General features: G+C 39.1%; 1 protein-coding gene across 1 annotated transcript; it reads left to right on the top strand.

Annotated features, from left to right (window-relative positions):
• Positions 1–26: 26 nt before the first annotated feature.
• xpo6 (exportin 6) lies at positions 27–18,432 on the top strand. The gene is made up of 24 exons (XM_081609866.1): positions 27–819; positions 1,587–1,677; positions 3,013–3,125; positions 3,740–3,937; positions 4,801–4,960; positions 5,833–5,910; positions 6,065–6,584; positions 8,289–8,415; positions 8,498–8,607; positions 8,725–8,833; positions 9,018–9,110; positions 10,229–10,298; positions 10,385–10,544; positions 10,754–10,846; positions 11,266–11,410; positions 13,147–13,296; positions 13,507–13,696; positions 13,787–13,942; positions 14,545–14,659; positions 14,785–14,956; positions 16,131–16,292; positions 16,418–16,516; positions 16,713–16,943; positions 17,781–18,432. Exons 1-24 carry the CDS (start codon positions 817–819, stop codon positions 17,880–17,882), a joined length of 3,447 nt encoding a protein of 1,148 aa, XP_081465992.1. The 5' UTR covers positions 27–816; the 3' UTR covers positions 17,883–18,432.
• The last annotated feature ends 130 nt before the right edge of the window (positions 18,433–18,562 follow it).

Raw genomic sequence — 18,562 nt, 5'->3', positions numbered from 1 at the left:
GTTTCTTACCCTTTTTGACTTGACGGGAGCTGATTGGGTTGGTTATGTCAAAAGAGGAAGTTGTGAGGCAGACTCTAACCTGACGCTAGCCGCCCTAAGCTTTGAAAAAGGAAATAACAGGAACAGACGTGTGTAGAGCTATTAGATTTATAATTGCACGGTTGTAAGATAAGTGTTCGATATGAATATTAATTTGAGCCGAAATAATAAACCGTAAAGAGAATTCGTCGTGAGCAACGGCCACGGAACCATGCCTGCGGTTGACATTTAAGCTAACGAAAATGATGCCTCCAGCCTTCTAGAAAAGCTAACAGCTTTAGCCGCATCCGCTGCTGTGGTAGCAACTGGGTAATTAGGCGACGAAATGGCAGACGTTCAACGCTGATTAATGCTTTTTAACTTCAGTGGGATCGAAAGAGGCACGCCTGGCTCTGTTTTCGACAAATGGTTGTTCGGTTTGAAAAACTAACGGTAAATGGCGACCTACGACAATGCAGCTAACTTTTAATTTTGAGACAGACTGTTCAACGTTCAAACTGTTTTAACTTGCAAGGTTTTATTACAGAACGGCAAATATACCGGTCGCACTGTAGTCGTTATTTTAAGTAAAACGGCAACTATTTTTGGCCATCGCTGTGTGCAGAGCACCAACCCAGCAGTTGTGCACCATGATAAATACGGTGTGCGGTCGCGTTAGCCAGAAACACCTTAGCTTGTGTTAGCATAGAATTTACTAGCAACGTACTAATGTTGGCCTATTACGGTCAACTGATCAGCGACTGAATAAACTGAAGGACGCATCTGAGCCAGGCTAACATGGTAAGTACAGATTAAGTTGTGTTATTTGTCTGTTTCTGGTGTCTTTGCAAAGATCGTTTGAAGTGTGATCCGAAACGGCTCTTTAGCTGAATAATTTCGTTACAGCCTGATTGAATATCCCACGAATGGTTGTGCCATCTAACAGTTTGAGGCCAGACACGTCTGTGAAATCTGACAGCTCTTTGAGCCATTTCACTGTGCAAGACGCCCGTCTTGCAAAATATTTGCTTTGCGTAGTTCTTAGCCTCGGCAAGTTGTGGCTTATTTGAGGTATTCAAACCTGCCTGCCAGGTGGACGTGCTCTTTATAGGCTCCTCGCCTTTGCAAGACAGGGCCTAGCTTCTCCTATAGCAGGAAACAAGACAGCGACATTACGTTTTCGATCAACGGGACTGCGTAAAAAAAAAAAAGTGCTAGTACTATTATATGAAAACTGACACAGTAACGAGTAAGACAATTAGATTTGCGTGCCTGGACATGCAGAGGAAGTTAGGTTTCTAGCTCTCTGAGCACTTGATTCATATGCGTTTTGTTTGACAAACTGCCTCAACAGAAATGGTCAGATAAATGTTTCTGCTTAATATTGTGCACGTTTTGATCATTTTTACTCTGACGATTTTTGTTGTACGTGTATATATAGAAACACTTTCATGGAGAAGCTTATCTGGCATGAATGCAAATTTTATCTTTTGTTTACCCATTCCTTTCTCAAACTCTAAAGATTAATTTATTGGCTGAATGCTCACTTTCCTTTTATCATCTCTCAGGCATCGGATGAATCATCGCTGCGTGCTTTGGAGAACCTGATGACAGAGTTCTTTCATAGCTGCACGACCAATGAGAGGAAACGGGAAATAGGTACGTTCAAATTTATAGAGAAATGTAACGGGTTTATTCATGGTCTAGTAAAAGGTTCCTAGTTGAGATGGGCAATTATCAGATCAAAAGTGTGCTAAAAATATGTAATTATTTAAGAATAAACTAAATTATGTTTACTAGCCCCTAAAACTGTTATTGTTAGGATCTTGCTGACTAAATTATTATTCCACTGTCGCTTTAAATGCTCAGTTGGCATTTTTAAGATAGAATTTATCTTAATAGTCTGTTGTTTCTACTAAGTGTAACTTTTGCGGTCAGTCTTATCAATGTAATAAATACAACTAAATATTGTGATAAAATTCAAAGTCGCTCTCATCTGTACCTAGTTGTGACTCAGTCGGGAAAACTATTGAGCTTGAGTTTTAGTATCAAGATAAAAATACACATTTTGACATGAAAAATGTCATACTCTGCTAGTGTGGGTTCATTCTCTATAAAAGAAGCATGTGAAACTTTATACCAAAAATTCTCTGCAGGTCAAATGTGGTCAGTGGAAAGAACGTAAAGCAGCTTTTAGTCTTACCGTCACACTTTGTGTGTTTCAATCAATTCTTCTGAGTTACAGTTACTGCTAACTTGAACATGATAATCAAAAAATCTTAATTTTTTTCCAGTGTTCACCGTAGTTTATCAAAAAACAATTTACACTCTCAAGATATTTAGTGTGTCCACACAGGTTCCAGATAATCTCACTACTAGTCGTGCTTTTGCAAACTTTAGGTGCAGTGAGTAAAATTTGCTGCATTCTTAAAAAAACCAAACCTGTATATAGGATATATCCAGTTTAGATTGTCAGTCATGTTGCCTGTAGTTCAAATGTAGGCCATGAGAACCGTTGGTGCACATGGATCCCTCCTACTCATTTCCTGCCGGTAACTCTATGTTCATTGTTGAATAAAGCCAAAATCCCTTGTGAGACATTAAAAAATGAATTAGGTTTACAAATAATGTTTTGTTAATTTATTTAAAGACAAGCAGCCTCCTGATAGATATATGAACTATCAGCAACCTGATAGTTCATATATCTATCAGGTAAAGTTTTACGATGGTGGACTATTTCGTACAGCATATATTTGTCTTTCAAGTCTTGGTCCCTAAATGCAACGTTTTACAGAAACTGAACATCAAATGATGCGTTAATATTCATTTTTGAGTGATTTGTTTGCTGCCTTTTTTTTTTTTCAAATATGATGTTAAACGTTTCCTGTGTTGCAACGTTACTTTCAGTTTGTCTCTCTGTAAAGCACTACAAAGTCATCTACCTCTCTAAGATCTCACGCTTACTTCCTTTTTTCTTTTTCTTTTTTTCTGCAGAAGAGCTGTTGAATAACTTTGCACAGCAGAGTGGAGCATGGCGCCACTGCTTGTTCTTCCTCTCCAATACTCGGAATGAGTATGTAATGATGTACAGTCTCACAGTATTTGAAGTAAGTACCAGAGGTGGAAGATCAAAGTCCTTTCTAGAGTCTCCTTCCCTTTAAATGTTTTAGAAAGAAGATGGTTTTAACAGAAAAGTATTGTTTGATTCATTTGGATGATGTAATGTGATCCATTGATGATTTTTGTGGATTTTTACCCACCTATGAAGAAATAAACATTCTCTCATTTTGGTTTGCATCTCAACTCAGGAGGGATTTTGGGCAACACTTCTGTACAGGAAACTCTTTAAATCCTTCAAGTTTTTTTTGCAGCTACTTGAAGTTTCAGCTTCTTGCACAGATTTTTCTGTAGTTCTCAAGCGTTTTATAACAAGCGCCACTTCAGTAAATAGCAAATTAGCGAAGTACTGCTATTTTGGTCAATTTTCTACCATTTTATTGATTGGTAGAACATTTAAAATGCGTACTTTGAAAGATTAACAGAAAGTAGTGGGTGCCTCAGGTTTCTCTGGACATTTTGACCTTAAAATCAAAAATGACTACGTTGCACGTAAGACGTTGTTCTTCAATTCAGTGACGGTGTTTGTTGAAAAGACACTGCTAGCAATATTGCATTCTCTTCTTTTGCGTTGTTTTGTATAATTGTTGCTGTGTATTTTCAGAATCTGGTGAACAAAATGTGGATTGGATTGGCTTCACAAGACAAGATGGAGATTCGCAGCTGTCTTCCCAAACTCCTACTTGCTCAGCACAAGTCCGTGCCGTATTTCATCCGTAACAAACTCTGCAAAGTCATCGTGGACATCGGTCGTCAAGACTGGCCAATGTTCTACCATGACTTCTTCACAAACACCCTTCAGGTGAGCCCTGCCGATGCAAGGTTTCTGTTTGCTGAGCAGTGTTTGAAGTATGTGAGCCATCTAATGATTTGCCTTTGACAAACACTGCAAAGCCACAGTTTTTCTTATAATAAACACGTGCTCAGGTAATAAAAGTAGCTTTAAAAAGCTTACAATGCTTCTTTATCGTTTTGTGACTTTGCTTCTTGATCATTTTAGTAACTGAATTCTAGAAAAGGATGCTTGAGTAAATGTGTACTGATGTGTTAAAAACACTTTTATTTTGATTGTGTTACTTTTTTTAATCTTATTCTAAAAATGCCATCAATCTTTTTTAAAAAAAACATTTTACCTGGAAGGTTTTTTCCAAAGATTAAAAAAAGGAAGTATTTCTAAAGCCATTTTTCTAGTCTTTAATCTGAACTTTGCAGACACATATCAGGAAGTGTGCCACTGAAAATGCGCACACAAATCTAGAAAGGGGACTGGGATGTGGTTAGGAATCTAACTTGGGAACAAAGAAGGAAAAACAACTGAAAAATATGCTGAGGCACTTATAATAGAAGTTCTACCATTATTTTTTCTGTAATTGTCCAAAACCAGTGTCACATTTACCTTTTAAGTTTCCATAAAAGTGATGACTAGGTTGAAGCAACTTAAACTTTCACATCAAGTTAACTTTTATATTTTCTCACAATTTGAGTCAGCTAGTTTTTTTCAGTATTTAAATGGAAGCTGATTTGGAAACTTTAGCAAAAAGCACTTCAGCGTTTCTATTTAAAAACAATAACAACTTCTAAGCATATTACAAGTACAATTCAAGTATGACAACAACTTAAGCTGTTGAGCAGAATTTAATAAATCTTTCCAACTGTTGCCGTCAGCTGATCCAGACGCCGGCTCTTGCTCCACTGGGTTTGGTGATGTTGAAAACCACATCAGAAGAACTTGCTTGTCCTCGGGAAGATCTCAGCGTTGCCAGGAAAGACGAGTTGCGTAAACTGCTGCTGGAGCAGGTGCCGACCGTGCTCGGACTGCTGACCGGTAAGAACTGCAAGTCAGATTTTGTGCAGCTGTGAACAGATGTGGACTTGTGGCATTTATTAGGCCTGATGAACTCCAGAGTTATTCTTTATTTTACAACAGTGCAGTTTCACATTAAAAGCTAATGCTGGAGTGTATTAATGAACAAGCAGCAGGGAGAAGACCAAGGAACAGAAAGAAAGTTGTGGAGATTTTAAAAGGATATAAATCAATAACTCAAGATTTGGACACACGGCTTCAGTGAGTCCGTCATTTGAAAAAGGAAACGGCCAGAGCTGCAATGAACTTGTCACGATCAAAACGTATTTTCACATTGTTTTTCAATGGTACTCTCTATTTTAGTGTTGATGTGTCACATTAAATCTTAACAAAGTTTTCTGTAAAATTGTGGTGTGACAAAATGCAAGTCTTAATCCTTTTGTATGGCTTTGTATTAACACTGGACAATAAATTAATAATGATGTATGTTGCGATAGACACCCGATCAGTATCAATAAATAGAATTTTCAATAACTTCACTGAACTTCACAGCACTGTGGGGAGTTGTAGGCAGAGGAAAGGCTTCAGCCTCTCAAGCTCTCACTGCCAGCTAACCAACCAACTCACTCACTGGTTGGTTGCCTAGCAACTCGCACAGCAGCAGTTTCAGGTTTCGTCACCATGCCTTATAACTGCTTAAAAATTTAAAAAAAGAATAGTGTGGGGTGAAGACTGTGGACAAAACAGGAAAGGCCGTGTCAGGATTTAGGCATTATTCCAGATATTTCAAAGAAAAAAACGAATCAATAATTATTGATATTGAAACACTTAAATTAGGCAGCTTGTTACGTTGACGTAACTTTTTCATGAATGACTGAACTGGTTTTCCACAGGTATCTTGGAGACTTACTGGGACAAACACAGCATCATTGCTTCTACTCCACCTCCATCACCCACTTCTAGGGAAAGTGGTAAGTGAATTGTCCTGATTTGTTGTTAGTTTCCTAACAACAATTATGAGATTTATGTTTATTTTTTTCTCACCTTTAACTTGAGTTGTAACATGTCTTTCATCAAGCCGTTTGTAAGTTAACGTTACCAATTTTTGTTTCTTTAATGTATCAGTGGAATTGCTGGGCAGTTTGTTTCAGGGCAGCCAATACTCAAAGCTGCTTTGTCAGCCTATGGCTGCGTTGGACAATGAGAGTCATCAGCTCTGTTGTCTTGTTTTGGAGTGCTTGGCCCACCTGTTCAGCTGGATCCCACTGTCCACAAGTATTACACCCACCCTGCTGGCATCCATTTTCCACTTCGCACGTTTCGGCTGCGACCTACGGACAAAGGCCAAGACGGGAGCGCTCATCTCCTCCACTTCTAACGGACCGCTCAACCCCGGGGCTGTGCCAACGACAAACGGGGAGGGTCGAAACGGACAGCAGAGCGAGGTCAATAAGGCGGATCGCGCTCGCCTCGGCGTGCTTGCCATGACCTGTGTCAATGAACTGGTGTCAAAGAACTGCGTGCCAATGGACTTTGAGGAGTACCTGCTGCGAATGTTCCAGCAGACGTTCTTTCTTCTGCAAAGGCTGACGCGAGAGAACAATGCTCATACAGTCAAGAGCCGCTTACAGGAACTCGATGAGAGGTATGCCTCAGTGCAGAAGCAGATTATGTTTTTTTTGCATAAAGTTTGAAAATGTCTGTGTGCTTTCACAGATAAATTGGGTATATTTAGTTTTACTCTAAAACCATCTAAAACTTGTTTTCCTTTTATTTTCTTGGTAGTCCAGCTATGAAAGCCCTCTTTCTTTATCTTTGTCATTTTCTGCATGGATTCTTTGAAGCCATGTGTCTTTTTGTTTGAAAAAGTGCCTAGTATTTATTTACACCATTTTTTTTTTCTTGTCTGAGTTTGACCTCATGTCTGTGCTCCATTGGGAAAAAGCTTAAGGATCCAATATGGTTAATACAGACACTTTTTAAAAATGTTTTAAGCTAACCCTTTTATTTTTAAGCTAACCCTAACCAAACAACAGCCTTTCTCTGTTTATGGTAAAATGTACCAATTCTGATGCTAGTTTGGTTTCTCATAAAGAGTTAACACACATAGAAGAAATTATATAAAACATGTTTTTCCATAGTTTTCTGGTTATTTTTAATTGTTTTATTTTAAGAAAACAAAAAGCCAATTTGACATCACCTGTGAGATGGAGCAGTCACTCTATCTAAAGCATGGTTTGCTAACATTTTAGTGATTAGCAAGGTTAGTGTAATTATCATTTCTTATGTATGCTCAAAAAAATGCAGATCCTTGTATTGAAGCTGTTATCTGGTAAAAGCTGCCAGCAATTTGCTATGCAGGGTATGATGAATTCAGACTGTGGTTGAAAGATAAAACGGATAAAACAGAGAGACTTTAATCTACTCCCACTAAATTCTTGTGCTCTCTGTTTAAATATTTGTCTTTTAATAATTTCTTACAGCCCTGTGTGCTTCCTCTGACTTGAGCACAGGATGTAATGGCAGCCACACTAGCGAGTGCTGCTGTTAACGGTGACCTGGAATCGCTCCAGCTTTTGTTAATTACTTTTTATACTAAGTTTGGAAAAGTCAACACAGTTGTGTTATAGTTGTAGTCCAAAGGAAAAACTTAATATTGAATTAAACAACCAATAAATATATGATTGACAACATTCAGGAAAAAAAAAACTGCAGCCTTTCAGTATCAGTAGCCCAACTTAACTGCCTCTTACATTTACAACCTCTATCTTCTTTTTTTTTCTTTTTTCTTCAGGATTGTTTATCAAACAGACTTTAGATGTGGTTTGACAATGATGTGTTCGTGGTTTGCATTCAGAATGGAAAATAGAACATGGCCAGCTGGCTCTGTGGTTTTCTATCAACATAAACGAGATGATTCTGTGAAGCAACTTCTAACCACAGACTATAGTGCCTTGCAGACATTGTTACCCCTTAATATTTGCAACATTACCACCACATATGTCAATTACTCTTAAGATTTGTGTGACAGACCAAGTGGAAGGAAACAAAATGCATTGTTTTCGGAATTATTTTCAAATGACAATTGAAAAAGTGTTGCGAGCAAATGTATTGTTATACCCTTAAATAAAACTCAGTGCAGCCAATTCTTGCCAAGAGAGATTCAGAGATAGGTTAGGGAAAAAATCATGGAGAAGTTTATTACTTTATGTTTCCCATCACCAAAATGCAAATTAATTACATTAAGGTTGTAACCAGACAAGATATGATCCGGTTCTATGAATTCTTTTGCTAATAACTCTTCATGTAGTGAACGTCTTGTATTAATGAAGTCTTTGTAATCTTGCAGTTACTTGGAAAAGTTTACAGATTTCCTGCGCCTGTTTGTGAGCGTTCACTTGAGACGGATCGAGTCAAGTCCTCAGTTTCCGATTGTGGAGTTTCTGGGTCTGCTTTTCAAGTACACCTTCAACCAGGTAATGACGGTTTCATCAGTAATTATCGTGCTTAATAATTGCTGCAGAGCTTATTTACACCTTCTCATCCTTGAATCGACAGCCTACCCACGAGGGATACTTTGCTTGTTTGGACATTTGGAGTGTGTTTTTGGATTTTCTGACGACCAAAATAAAAAGCAGACTCGCTGACAGAGAAAGTGTACTTAACAGGTAGGTCCGATCCGCTGCAGACAGCACGTCAGAGTCAGAGATTTTTTTTTTCTTCTTTTAAATATGTTTTTATCCTTATTTATTGTGATTAAATTACATTCACGTGGGATTTGACAGGTACAAAGATGCCTTAGTTCTTCTGCTGAGGGAAATTCTCAATCGCATTCAGTTCAGATTCAACCAGGCCCAGTTGGAGGAGCTGGACGATGAGACTCTGGATGATGATGTAAGAATATTTAACAAATGTAAATGCATGTCATGAATTGTCGTTCTGTCGTTCCATTAGTTATACGGTTTAGATTTAAGATGTATAGTATTATCATGATGATCCATGAACTCTTTTGACGTGTTCTGAAGACAAATCTCTTCCTTATTTCAAAGCCTAAATGTTCTTCATTCCATCACTATAGCAACAGACGGAGTGGCAAAGGTACCTACGTCAGAGTCTGGAGGTGGTTGCCAAGGTGATGGAACTGCTGCCATCCCATGCATTTTCTACGTTGGTAAGATGGTTGACTTTATACAGATTTGGTCAGTGGGAAAGTCTGTAATTAAACCTAAATAAGTTTTAAATCTCCTCTTTGATCCAAATGTTCCGCTTTTATTTTGAAAGGAACTGCTGTGCCCCCCTCTGAGTTATTACATCAGTAATCATGTGTGAATCTGCATGAGCTGAAGAACTTGGGAGATTCTGAGAAGTGATAACATTTAGCGTACTTTAAGCATGCATGTTGCTGCTTTGTATTTTAAAAGCCATAATAAGAATAGCGCTGCTGTGTTTACCGGAGCTTCTGCAGATGAAGCATTTTGCCCCGTTGGAGTTCGGCTGTTTGCTGAAGGTGGTTATGATTCAGAGGAAGTGGATAAAAATTGAATAGAAAAAAAACGAGATGCAGTTGCCCTGGGAGGATCATCTGCTAAACTTCTAATGCAAAACGAACTTTTGATGCAAAACTTAATATTTAGATTTTCAATTCAGATTTTCTCTTTTAGACTAAATTTTACTACATAATAGGCAAGCACAGTATCATAATCTAGGAAAATAGGCATTTTTTTTCTGACGCTTATTTTTATTTTATTATTACATGATTTCCCCACCATACCATTAGGTTTTGCATCTTAATTACTAAAATATTGCTGGTGGAGTGAAGCTGGAGCCAAGTAGATTCGTCAAATACATCATAGATATTCACAGTGTGAATGCATAGCAAATTAAATATATCCTGCCAAATATTGCGTCCAATCAGTTCATTGAGACTACAGACGCATATTAAAAGCTGTATGTTCTGTGTTGCGACCGCTTTCTGGTCATGGCGTGTTTACTCAGCTCAATACACTGACTTTGAATTGCGTTACCTTTGAAATAGTTCCTTTTTTAACCCACTTCCTTCTGAGAGTCATTTTGCTGTGCATTGGCTTCAAACTCTTCATTCTGTGTGCTTTTCTTACAATTGTGTACTGTCCTAATCTTGTAAATGCTGGTTTTGATGCATATTCAGCCTAAGATGATAAAACTTTAAACTATACTTAAAAGCACTTCTTTTCTTTTTGTCACGCGACTGTTAATTTGACATATGCACGTTTTCCAAAAGTCTTATTTGTTCCTACTTTGTCTCTCAAGTTTCCAGTCCTGCAGGAAAATTTGGACGTGTACCTGGGCTTGCGGCAGTTCATTGTCACCACTGGCTCGAGTACGTACAGCGTGACGCGTTTCTGAAGTTTGTTGACTTAATTTGAGTGTCATTGCTGAACGATAATGATGTCATTTTACTTTCAGGCCAAAGACTGAACATAACAGCGGAGAATGACTGTCGCAGACTCCACTGTTCTCTCAGGGACCTCAGCTCGCTGCTGCAGGCAGTGGGACGCTTAGCTGAGCATTTCATTGGAGAGGTGTTTGCTGCACGCTTCTCCGATGCTCTGGCCGTGGTGGAGAGGTCTGTGCTTTATGTTTTCTAAAACGTGGGAGTCAGAGTGCTAGCGTTAATAAACACCTTTGCATATGAAACAGTTCCTTTCTTTTACACTGAATGTATCAACATCTCAGTTGTGGTTTATACTTTTCAAAATGTTTTTATCTTCTTTTTTTTTGTGGTGTTTTTATAAAATATGGGGCATCTAATGGATGATTTGCTTCCCCTTTTAGGTTGGTTGAAGTGACTTGCTACGGCTCCCAGACCAGCCTTTATGACCTGGAGACAGCTGTGCCTTCTGTGCTCAAACCTGACCTCACCGACGTGTGAGTATCACATGTCGTATCGCGATTCACTCCAAGCACTGCTGGCTTACCAAACGCAGCGTTCCAGCTCGAGAGAAGCCGAGCCGAGTGTGAATAGTGAAAAATGCTGGCAGGAATTCAAATGTAGCGGACTGTGAATATATGAAAATGCTGAAAAGCCACCCCAACAGCTTGCAGGGCGGGGGTGGGGGTAGGAGTTGGTTCCTGTTTAGAGAGGCTTTTGAGTTTGCATAATAAACATGTTTCCCGCTTCAAATTTTCAAATATCTCTCTTCTCAATCCTAAGGTGTCCTTGCTTTATATGTTCCGTCTTTTCTTGGTTGTTTTCAGTGTTGATCAGTTATGTTGGACCCTGTAGGGCTCAACGAGATCCTTCCAAAAAGTGTTTCATTCTCTCCTTATGCTTTTCTTTCTTTCAGACATGCGCAGGCTCTGGCTGCTTTGCAAGCCTATTCCCACTGGCTCACTCAGTTCTACAGTGAAGTCCACAGCCAGAACCAGAGCCAGTTCATCAACCTCATCACTTCTGCAGTAAATGCTAGCAGCCCTCTCATCACAACTAAGGTACTTCACACGGGTATATTCTTTCTTTTAGATTTATAAGGGTGTAAGGATTTGTTTTTAAATCTATGATCTGCCCTAAATGTGTTTCACCAGATTGTACATAAATGTAGTATTTTATTTTTTTTGCGAGAATATTTGACACACGTCCTTGCAAAAACAATTGGCTGCTCTTTATTCAACAAAAATTATCTTTTTCTAACGTTTCACACAACATTTGATTGTTGCCTTTTTTGTGTGGGTGACAGATCGGACTTTTTTATTTTGCTATGATGGTGCTTCAGGTTTGTCAGCGCCAGTTTGATATTCCCATGGTTGTGTAATAATTAAGTGGTAATTTAAGAAAAACTAAGTTGCCTTTGTTTTTACCCTTGTATACTTAATTATTTTTAATAATGCTTAGTAAAAATGTAGAATAAAGCCCTACCAAGTTTAGCAGGAAGATTAGACTTTTGTAACTGAGGGAAAAGCGTAGGAATCTTCTTTTAGCAAGCTGGTCAACAGTGTGCAGCATCCGGTGGAGTAGGGGGTTTAGTGTGTTAGCATGTGCGTCGCACCACAGTTAAATCTCCAGTCACTGACGCACTTTAAAGTCTCATTAAGAGGATAAGACCTCTCTAAAGTCCTTAAAGTGAACCGTCTTGAGAATCGATGTAAATTGCAACGTCTCCTTGGAGATTTACTCATTTTGTCAGCCATGTATTAAATGCATTATGAGGAAGGACATGGGTTTGAATAACGCAGCTTATGACGAAAATAAACTGCTGTCAAATATATATTTTTCAGAAAGATTTTTAATCACCGTGCATTTTAACTGTAACAGTGTTGGGGAAGAGGAAACTGGTGTGGTTAGTTGTTCCTGGAACACATCAGCTGGCAACGTCACATGCCAGGCTGGTCAATCTACAGCAGCATTATTGTTTATAGAAATGCATCCTAGCAACTTGTAATTTACATTACTAATTAGTCACGATTACGCTCACAACGTGATTTTAATTACAAAATGTTGTTGTTTGTCATTCCACTCTGTGTTGGACCTGGAGTCTCTTATGTTGGTGTGTATATGTTTACAGTTATTTCTGGTAATAATAACTCAAGCTAACTGAGACCCGGTCATAAAAACAGTTTCATGTTGCAACAGTGGTTTGCTAACGAGGAAGTATTACGTCACAACCACCAACCTGAGTTTGAACCTTAACACATAAAAAAAATAACTCTAGACTTACCGGGTCTTCCAGTTTTGGGAATTGGTTTTGAATGTTTCTCTAACAGCCAAAAAAAACAAAATGTTTATGTCCTTTACTGTATGTTTCATCATTTTGTTGTCAGACTCGCCTTCCCTTTTGCTATCTCATGTTTAATCTCCGCTGTCGCTCTCTGATTTTGTAAACTTCAGGCTGTAGAACAGGATCAGGTGTTTTTTGTTGCCAACCTTAACTCTTTAACTCGGCCCTTTTGTCAATCTTTCGATCGGTAGTGAAAGTGGTAGAGTGAGTCCCTGACTAAAAACAAAAACGCAGTGAAATCGAACCAAAATAAGATTTTTTTTTTATTATTCCAAGGCGCAAATGAAGCCGAACGCAGCTGTGGGAGGATGTGTAAAATTAATGCTTTATCTCAATATTAGATTTAAAAAATTAACAATTTCCCTTCCTACAAAAAACTAATTTGGAGTAAACACTCCTGTAAGCTATTGCTTACAAATGTTTTCTACTTTTCACTGTGCTTTATAACTCCAGGTACCTGAGAAGTTGCTGCTCTCTGCCAGCCATCTGATGGTTTCCATCACCGCCACAGTGAGGCCGGTGTTTCTGGTCACTTTGCCGGCCGTTCAGAACATCTTCAACCGGATTACGACAGAGAACCAGAGCCAAAGACTTCCCCAAGAGGTAAACTTGGCTCATTTTATGGAGCATCTGCATAACGTCATTTTCATATTTTACAGCATTTGTTTCGAAAACCGTCTTCTGCGACTTCGTACGGCTGCAGATTATAGTTGACTGTTTTATTCCTGGGTTTTAAACGATGGGAAATCTTTTTTCATATAAATCTTTTCAGGAACTGAAATAACCAACGTGTCTGTCTGTGCTTTGGTCCAGGCTCACATGCTCGTGTGCAGAGCTTTGTCCAACATGCTGTTGCTCCCGTGGCCAAACTTACCGGAGAGCGAGCAGCAGTGGCAGACGCGCTCCAACAGCCACGCCAGCCTGGTGGCCGCGCTAACTCGGGAATATCGCATTTTAAGAGGAACTGTGAACATTAGTCCGCGACAGCCGGGCCTGGACAACGGTCGGTGTGTCTCCTGCTTGCTCTGTTGCTTTCTGTTAGAAAGTGACTCATCCTGCTAATGTTTTCTCCCTACTTTCGCCTCCTCTGCAGTGAAAGCGGTGATACAGCAGACCCTACCTGTGCTCAGGGATATAGTCGACAGCATTTCGAGTGAATCCACAAAATCTCGTCAGATCTGTTACCAGAGTCTTCAGGAGTCGGTCCAAGTGACTCTTAACCTGTTCCCGGTTTTCATTCAGCAGCCAGGTGTGTTGGTCAAACGTGGCTTCAAAAAAAATTTGACGACGGTAAAGTAAAGACCGTTGGCTCGCAAAAATGACCGATTTTAATCCTCCCCGTCTAGTTCTGCTGATACCATGCAAACATTTGAATCTGGCGTGTTTTGGGGGTTGAATTACTCGGTGTACTTGCCAAGCATGATATACATGCACAACCTGTTGATGCCTCCTCGTCTTATTTCGGACATACAGTATCCTATGTAGTTAGCTGTTTAAAGTGGTTTTTGTTTAAATCATCTTAATATTCGTAGCGTTTGCAGAAAACTTATTTTATTCAAACTTCATGCAAATGAACTATTTGTTTATTAAAAACACTTAGACATATGCAGCCGTCAGTCACTTTTACCAATAGCTACTTCTAAGTTCTGCTTACCCAAGTTTAAGTGAATTAATGTACATATTTCACCAACTAAATATTATGAACCAAGTTTATAATAACTGAATTGGCTTGTAAAAGGCATACTAAGACAAGTACCATGACGAAGTGTTCTGAAAGTAATGCTAAAAAATAATTTCACTAATCTCTTTTAAGCTCTCTGACTTCTGCTTTTGTGATCACCTCTGTTGCAGATGTGACGGACGAGATGCTGGCCTTCTTCTTGACTCTGTTTCAAGCGTTGCGAGTCCAAATGGGTGTTGCTTTCACGGGGCAGATCATTCACACTTTCCTCAGCATGTTCACAAGGTAGAAATGAAAATTAACATCAGTTTGTGTTCAAATAAATAAAAACCTCATCAGTTGTTGTCAGGACGTTTACACCCCCCTGTTTGATTGGAAATATTAAGTGACGTGATGCGATGCTTCCTCAGGGAGCAGCTGGCTGCCAGCATCTTGCAGGAAGGCAGCGCCGGATGCAGGGTGGTGCAGAAGTTTCTGAAAATTCTGCAGGTGGTGGTGCAAGAACCCGGTCAAGCTTTCAAGCCCTTCCTGCCCAGCATCCTGTCACTGTGCATGGAGCAGGTCTACCCAGTGGTGGCAGAGGTCAGTTGGTATTTGGGGAAAAAGTCACTCTTGACTTTTACTCTCCCCTTTTTTTTTTTCTTTTCTTTTTTTTGCATGGAGCAGTTCTAGTTGATGTGAAGATTGCTCGCCTCATTTTACACCGTAGGCAGAGTGTTACTGCCTAACTATGTGTTTGGTTGCTATGACAGACTTTTTTTTTTTTCTTCTTCCAATGTGATGCTGTTAATTCATCATTTTGTCCAAACTAAATGAGAAGTGAGAAAAGCGAAGCAGTGCTATTGCACCAGGTTTCAGAACCACCAGGGGGCGGTATTTTCTTTAACAATGCCAAACATCACGCTTAAAAGAAAAATAAAAAGCAAAATTCTGCTGACTTTTAATTGTTTTATAAATTTTAACTATAACAAAAAAAATTGACCAGTAAAAACAAGAAAATAATAATTAGTCTGTGTAGAATTTGCTTTGTGGTTTCTGCTTGTCGTGGGCTCAGAGACTGTATTCCACATACCTCAGTTGCAACAAATGGTTAGAAACTTGTTACAATTTCTTGTTTGTATCACCTCAAACCATCCCACCCGTTCTCTTACCTCTTGCACCAGTGAGGCGGTTTCTATTCACATATCTGCAGCTCGCACCTTCAAAGTTACTTCAATCCTTCTTCTTTCCTATCCTGACACTCAGTTTCCTCAACACATCTAAACACCTAAATGAATCGAGTTGCTGTCATGTGATTGGCTGATCACTTTTAGTTTGTTTTTTTAAGCTTTTGAAGAGGTGTACCTAATAAAGTGGCTGATTATAGCCCGTTGTGTTTGTCAGGTTTTCAGGATTGTAACTAATCCTGTCAAAATGACAAATTGTTGATTAATATAATAAAGTTGCTATCTGTTATTTTGTTGCTCAAGATATCCATCAGTTGTTTGAGCTATAACATGAGCACACAGTATTTTGTATTGTTTATAACGGTGAAGATGGCTTCCTCTGCTTAACCAAAACAGGTTCAGAGTGAAAGTTACAAGGTTAAAAATGCTCTGAGGGTCAACTGAATATATCTAAAACCTTATTAGTTGAAAATGTCGTCGTTCTTCTTTGAAGTCCTGGAGCAACACGCAAAGTCTCATAGTAGATAATGGAGGTAAAAACTAATCCTTGAGCTGATAACTTGACTTTGTTTCTGATTTCTCTTGCTCAGCGATCCTCGCCGGATGTCAAGGCAGAAATGTTTGAGTTGCTTTACCAAATACTTCACCAAAACTGGAGGTACTTCTTCAAAACCTCAGTCTTAACGAATGTGCAAAAAGGAGGCGTTGACGACACCCTGGAGAACGAGGCCCAGTTCACGGCAGCCATGCAGGTGTGTTTGTGTAAAATCCCATTAATCAGTACAGCAACTAAAAGAAGGGATTTGAGTTTTGCAACTATTCAGCGTCATTTGGCATCTGATTGACTTCCTGTTCTTCTGCTGAAATATCTTGTCAGGCTTTTGGACAGTCCTTCCTGCAAACTGATATCCACATCTTCAAGCAGAATCTGACGTATCTGGAGTCACTAAACAGCAAGCACAAGTTGTACCACAGAGTACGTCCAGCTTTTCTTCCAACTTTTACATATTTAAGTAACAAAGAACACACAGAGAAGGGAATATACTGCGACATATTTCAATATCCAAGAGAAGTAAAACTTGAATAATATTCAAACTATGGAAAACACAGTCTTCTATAAATGGATGGATGGATGGATATTTATATATTGTATTCTTTTTTTTAATCTCCAGAAGCTTTTCCGGACCTCGATGCTCTTCCACTTCATCAACGTGCTCCTCCAAGTCCTTCTGCACAAAAGTCACGACCTCCTCCAGGAGGAAATGACGCTGGCCATTTACAACATGGCCTCTGTTGACTTTGATGCCTTCTACTCGGTTTTCATGCCGCAGTTCCTGAACGGTTGTCAAGGTGTGGACAGCAATCAGCGGGCCGTCCTCGCACGCAACTTCAAGCTGGAGCAGGTAATTTTAAAAAAAGATGAAATCACTTTAATTCATCACTTTCTGATGCACATCTTCTTTAGAATGGGGCATAATGAGGGTGGTTTTGATAGCAGTGATTAATAAGCAAATTTTTATTTATTTTTTTCCCCATTTTAGCTTATAACCATTTCAAATAGCTGCATGTGATTCAAAAACACTCAGCACTTAACAGACATCTACATTCATGGAATCTTTCTGCCTTAGTGCAGACAGAACAGCTCTGATTCATGCACAGCGTTCTCATCATTTATCATTGATCTTTGTAAATATAAATAAATCCTGTTATCTTGTTTCTTAAGTGAATATGACATCTTAAGAAAATATCCACCCCCTTGTTCCACTTTTTCTCTTGTTGTAGCCACAAACCTCAGTGTTTCACTGATGTAGTTTTCTAGTCTTGTTTTGTTTTATACAAATGTGAAAGTGTGGCAGATATTTGTTTTCTTGCCTTTCTTCCCCTCTTTGTACTGAAAAATATTTCAAAAATAAGGTGCTAATTAAACACCATATTAACATTTCACGGTCACCTCGGGACTTCACATGTTCACACTTTTGAATCAGCAGCTCCTCCTACGTTCTGCACTTTCAGCAGGACACTAATTGAAAACACTAACATCAAGGCATTGTTTGTCCATCGTTCATTAACACCAAGATATGTGTCGAGTATTGCATTCCACTTCAGAAAATCCTCCTTTTGTCACATAAAAATGGTCTTTCAGAGGACAAAACACTTCTGAGTTGAGTTTTTGCATCCTTAGAGCGTTAATTCGACACGAGTCCATCTGATAATGAATTTGTTTCCCACCTTTACTCCAGGACCTGCCCTCATTCACTCAAAGCGTGCAGAGGCTGGTGAACGACCTTCGCTACTACAGACTGTGTAACAGTAGTTTGCCCACTGGCACCATCAAGCTATAGCAGAACGACTGCTGGAGCCACTCCACCCGTCAGCTGTGATCTTCAAAGACTGCCTGTGCTGACCACTCCGACCAACACTCCTCCACTTTGGCTTCGCCACACTCAAAGCAACGGCAAGGAGCAACACACATTTCTTGGTTGAGTAGTGGGAGGGTGAGCATGCTGCTGATGATGTTTTGTTTTTGTTGTTTTTTTTTTTTATTTCTACTGTAAAAGGTCGGCACATTGATCTTTTTCTGTGAGCAGTGTCCTTCCTCCTTTAGTGTCTTGCCAATGAACATTTGATGAGGAAATGTAAACCTGGTCTGCAGTTAGCATCTTGCGCAGACCTGGAGCTGTCTGAGCCAGGCCTTCTCTCCCATTCTGCTGCAATAAAAGCTGGGCTGGGACTGAGCACTTTCAACTCATTATGAGTTTTTTTAAATGTCTGCTTTTATTCATTTTTGCCTTTTTCATCTCCAAAGGAGACCGAATCTCAACTTAAGATCTTTCATATCATTCCATTCTGAAGACGTGAAAACTGCTTGATTTAATAAATTGCTTTTTTTTTACAACAACTTGTCTTTTTTTATTATTATTATTATTATTATTATTATTATTATTATTATTATTATTATTATTATTATTATTAATATTTCTGGGATTTGTCTGTTTAATGTTGGTGTCATAGTAATGGTGGT

This window comes from Poecilia reticulata, chromosome 8 (assembly GCF_904066995.2).
Source record: "Poecilia reticulata chromosome 8, P_reticulata-male-v2, whole genome shotgun sequence".
Taxonomy (NCBI): Eukaryota; Metazoa; Chordata; class Actinopteri; order Cyprinodontiformes; family Poeciliidae; genus Poecilia; species Poecilia reticulata.
This window is presented reverse-complemented; position numbering and strand designations above follow the sequence as displayed.